At 38.6% G+C, this 5597-nt stretch overlaps 1 protein-coding gene across 1 annotated transcript; it reads left to right on the plus strand.

Moving 5' to 3' along the window:
• Positions 1–3594: 3594 nt before the first annotated feature.
• On the plus strand, positions 3595–5007 carry PDHA2 (pyruvate dehydrogenase E1 subunit alpha 2). Its single transcript, XM_004039140.4, has one exon. It carries the CDS (start codon positions 3654–3656, stop codon positions 4818–4820), a length of 1167 nt encoding a protein of 388 aa, XP_004039188.3. The 5' UTR covers positions 3595–3653; the 3' UTR covers positions 4821–5007.
• The last annotated feature ends 590 nt before the right edge of the window (positions 5008–5597 follow it).

The raw sequence follows: 5597 nt of genomic DNA on the forward strand, positions 1-5597 counted from the left end.
AACTCTTGACTCATGTTCTAGTCCTCTACTGGTTGAGACACCAGACTGTAGTAAATCTTGACAACAGATTTTATACATAAAATTTTACTTCTTATGTCACTTGGCCATATTCAATTACAGCTCTAATTATAGAGAAGTTATTAAAATGTTCGCAAAGTTTTATTTTACAGTTTTGCTTCATGATCTTTTATCATATATGTTAGACCCTCATCCCAAACTCTTGAAATAGTGGATTTAGCACTAGGAGCATGATGACTCAGATGACTCCAGTCATCTATCAGGAGAAAGATGGTGGTCCATCTGTTACACTAAAAATTAACCCACAATGTCTTCCTTTTTCTCACACCACCATTATCTGGGTAGGATGAGAAGCACTTCTACTTTACCTCTCATTTCTAATTAAGTCTTCTCTTTGAATTAATCTATCCTGGATTTTTATTTTAATCATATTTCAAATATGGTAAGATCATACAAGAAAAAATATTGTTTGCCCAAGCCTCTGAAGTGTTCTGGAATAGCTTTGCTTATTGTAATATTAGAGAGAAACTTTGCTTGATTGTCATCATTTTTCAAAATATATGGTACTGACATTGCGTCTTTTCTTCAACGGAGAAATTCTTCTCAGAGTTTTAGATATGTAACTTGTAATTTTTGCACTAAGTTCTTACTCATCACTCTTAATTGCCAAATCTTAGAGCTATGAAAAAAATACACTGCCACTAATCATCTAATGAGATCTGATATTGCTTATCTAGAAAATATTCACTCTTTAACAGCTTTCTTCACTTAACATTTGGTGAAAAAGTGCAATAATTACTGAAGAAATGTAAATATCCTTCAAACATTCTCACTGCTCTTTTTCACATTTCCTTGTCTATTATTTAAAAAATATGTGTTATTGATGCCATGGGAGTGACACTTTTAAGATAAATTCAGAAATACCCCTGTAGGATCAACCATCAGACATGAAATGTGAAATTCTGTCACACTGCCATGAATGACTGCTACTATAATCACTGGCTCTTCTTTTATAGGGGTTTTTATTAATTAAATGTAAAGTCTGCCTTTGGCCTTATAATAGTGCTCATCTGTTTTCCTTTAATTTCAAGTAGATTAAAAGTGAGATTTGGTGTTAATTAAAAACTTAGAATTTATGGGGTTTCTAATTGCAAATAATATTTCTGTGGTGAGTACGTAGATGACTTCTTAGTTCTGTTTGGTAATCAACATAGTATTGAACAAGGACAGGACAAAAAATAAATCATTTGAAGAAAAGAACACCATCATTGGCTCTATTGTCCGTGCATACCTTGAATCCTATCTAGCTGGGGGGCATGTAAGAGGAGAAGCTCAACAGCTCAGGATAAACATTTTACCCTGATGTCTGGAAATTTCATTCTTTCTTTGAAAATGTAGATGGATTTGGAAGGACAGCAATAAAAGTCAAAAAGTCATTAACAAGATTAATCAGTTTAATTGAAATGCTTCAACATTGTTTGATTTCAGATGTCTATTTTTAAGTTGAATTTAGGATATATAGGGTAACTGATGACCAAGAGGTCTATGGGAGTTTCACATTTTATTATTTATTATCTTAACTAGAGCCTGTTGAGAATTTTTTTTTTTTTAAAAAGGACATCTTCTGTGGGAACCCGTAGTACAGATATTTTCCAATTAGCATCTTTGTATGTTCTCTTCTGGCATGAGTCGGGTTTAGGCTTGACACACTGGGCTTTTAAGGGGAGCTCTATCTTTGCAGTCCAGGCTACATGTGACAAGATTAAATTGGCACACTTTACTGTACAGCTCTTGTGTTCCTGGCAGCACTGGCCTGGCTGATACCTCTGAGAGAAGGCTCAGCTGTCACTCACTGACCCATTAACACTACTGTTCTATCCTGCAGTGTCATTTTTCTCATTCTTATGGAGATAATGCTCCCTGGAGATCTCCAATACCTGGAGGAATGAAAGAGAACAGCAGAGACAGGCTAACTATCAAAGAGGGAGCAAACAACACAGCAAGACCATGAATTCCAACAGTTGAATTTTCAATTGAGTGAAAAGATGAGGCCTATTATGATGGCTGGGTTCAGAAGGTGGGGAGACGATCAAGTTTTAAGAGGTATCTTAACTTTTTAACAAGCGATTTTCTCTTTTCTTCCTGAATATTAAAAGAAGTGCCCAAAATAACACCTGCAACTAGATATAGAGAAGGCAGCTGCTTTGAACATGTAATAGGGACATTTGGGTAACAATTTATCGTTTGCAAATAGGCAATGGATATAAAACAGAGCATGCACTAAGGTGAATGGCTTAATATTCTAAATAAAACAGGATCCCTAGTTAGGGTTGGTTTATTGGGGCACAAAATCGCCTTCCTGGTAAAAGCACAAAAAGAGAGAAATGATATGTGATCTTTGTATCCCTTGGTCTAAGGCTTCTCTTCTCTTGTGATTGAACGGTTTCCAGTGGCATAAGCAAACTCTGTTGCTCTCTTGTAGTCCAAACTGTGTATTGTTTGGTGGGTCACTTTATAAGAAGTTACACTTTCTAATGGTTACCACATAAAAAGGCACTATAAGAACACGTTTCTAGATTTCCTGGACTAAGGCTGGTCCAGTTTGATTGATATGAAAGCAAAATAAATAAATAAATAAATAAATACCTCCTGAAAGTCTGTGGAAACCTGCTGAAGACATCTTTATAGAAAACCAAAAAGAAAAAAAAGAGGAAATAAACAAAAGGAAGAACAAAAGTGAAGTAGTCAGAAAATAGGGATAAAACTAGGTAAAACAGGGATTCAGAATTATTAAACAGAGTAAGGAAAAGTAGAATGTCACAAACTACAAACTTTTTACCACAATCTGCACCTCAACCCTCTCTCCCTGCTTCCAATTTTCCCACACCAAGCAAAGTTTATTACTGGGTTTAAATTGTTATCCTCAGGCCGAGGTTTGTATACATTTTCCCTCCCCACTTCAAGTGTCACAGGTGCTAGACGCCATCAGGATAAATGTGGCATATTATTTGAGAGTACTGACTTTTCTTTAAAAGGGGTTTTTGTTAACGTGCATGTGCTTGTTCTGTTTTTAAAGTTAATTAAGCTACAAATAATTTACAGCTTTGTTGTTACCTTAAAATACATATGGCACATTATAGAGCAAGATATTCATACCTATTTTAAAGATCAAAAACAAGACATTAAAGAAATATTGGTAGGAAGAAATACCTTTGGACTAACTCTCAGAACTCTCAAGTGCCTTAGGGACTGAGTTTGTTCCTTTCTTCTATTTGATACGCTTGTGGGGAAAGCTTGAGATAAAGTGCTCCGGGGTTTAACAAGGAAAAGGGACTCAGATTATTGAGGTTCAGCAACGACGGCGATTAGGATGCCCTGTAGTTTGCCCAAGTCCTCCAGAAAAGGAAACCACTTTTAGTCTTCATTTTACAGCTGGCAGGCACTGTACAAATCAGTCAGCTCAGGCTGCGTGGCCCATGTCCCAGTGCTGTGCAGGACCTGCCTCTATCACCCGTGTGCACTGCCCGGATGGCACCACGTGCATTGGAGCACCGGAAGGAGAGGCGGAGCCGAGGCCAGGCCTTCCGGCGGTCGTTACGGGCCGCCGCCGCCATCTACAGCACTCCGTGAAGAATATGCTGCCGGCCTTCATCTCCCGCGTGATGAGGCGAGTTGCCCAGAAATCAGCTCGCAGAGTGCTGGTGGCATCCCATAACTCCTCAAATGACGCTACATTTGAAATTAAGAAATGTGATCTTTATCTGTTGGAAGAGGGTCCCCCTGTCACTACAGTGCTCACTAGGGCGGAGGGGCTTAAATACTACAGGATGATGCTGACTGTTCGCCACATGGAATTGAAGGCAGATCAGCTGTACAAACAGAAATTCATTCGCGGTTTCTGTCACCTGTGCGATGGTCAGGAAGCTTGTTGCGTGGGCCTTGAGGCCGGCATAAACCCCTCGGATCACGTCATTACATCCTATAGGGCTCATGGTGTGTGTTATACTCGGGGACTTTCTGTCCGATCCATTCTCGCAGAGCTGACGGGAAGAAGAGGAGGTTGTGCTAAAGGAAAAGGAGGATCGATGCATATGTATACCAAGAACTTCTATGGGGGCAATGGCATCGTCGGTGCACAGGGCCCCCTGGGCGCTGGCATTGCTCTGGCCTGTAAATATAAAGGAAACGATGAGATCTGTTTGACTTTATATGGGGATGGCGCTGCGAATCAGGGGCAGATAGCCGAAGCTTTCAATATGGCAGCTTTATGGAAATTACCTTGTGTTTTCATCTGTGAGAATAACCTATATGGAATGGGAACATCTACTGAGAGAGCAGCAGCCAGCCCTGATTACTACAAGAGGGGCAATTTTATCCCTGGGCTAAAGGTCGATGGAATGGATGTTCTGTGTGTTCGTGAGGCAACAAAATTTGCAGCTAACTACTGTAGATCTGGAAAGGGGCCCATACTGATGGAGCTGCAAACCTACCGTTATCATGGACACAGTATGAGTGATCCTGGAGTCAGTTATCGTACACGAGAAGAAATTCAGGAAGTAAGAAGTAAGAGGGATCCTATAATAATTCTCCAAGATAGAATGGTAAACAGCAAGCTCGCCACTGTGGAAGAATTAAAGGAAATTGGGGCTGAGGTGAGGAAAGAAATTGATGATGCTGCCCAGTTTGCTACCACTGATCCTGAGCCACATTTGGAAGAATTAGGCCATCACATCTACAGCAGTGATTCATCTTTTGAAGTTCGTGGTGCAAATCCATGGATCAAGTTTAAGTCCGTCAGTTAAAGGGAGGCTACGTGTGAATTTATCATCAGTCTCTCAATGGAATGTTCATGGTCAAATTTAAGAAACTGTGTTCTCAACTCAAGGAGGAATAAAACTCATAAAACAAAAGCCTTGTAAGCATTTATTAAAAGAGATTATTAAAAGAGATCGAAAGACATGCACTCAATAAAAGTGATATTATATTCAATTATACTGTATATTTTTGCATTAAAAGATACTATATAGGTAATAATTTAGTGTGAATATCTTAAAGATTATTTTGAACTTATACAAGTCTAAAATAGGAAAAGGAGATTATTTAACTTCCCAAACTGTTTGTCATAACAGTTCCATTTGATTTAGCTTTATACTATTTTAATGCATTCTCTTCTTTAAAAGAAAGTTGTTTCCTGCTTCCCCTGCCATGGGTTTCTATGTAGAATCACCATCCTGAGGTAAGGAGATTATTTCAAGCTACTCAGGACACCTATGGATATGTAACCATTTACTTGAATTATCTAATAACGAATACAGTTTAGTGTAACAGTGTGCGCATGTGCACTCATGCACATGCGCACACCCACACACGTGGTGCTGAAGTTTGTTAACACTGACCATTTTTCCAATAATATATGATATTTAACAGGGCAGGGGAGGAAGAACAAGGATTTTTTTTTCATATTATTGTATCTTGTTACAATATTTTTAGTCTTTTAACCCTTAAGGAAAAATATAGCAAAAATTAAAATCTAGGGGAAAAACTGCATTCCGCTTTAATCTTTAAGTTAAAGCTACTCT

The sequence above is a fragment of the Gorilla gorilla genome, chromosome 3 (genome assembly GCF_029281585.2).
Source record: "Gorilla gorilla gorilla isolate KB3781 chromosome 3, NHGRI_mGorGor1-v2.1_pri, whole genome shotgun sequence".
NCBI lineage: Eukaryota > Metazoa > Chordata > Mammalia > Primates > Hominidae > Gorilla > Gorilla gorilla.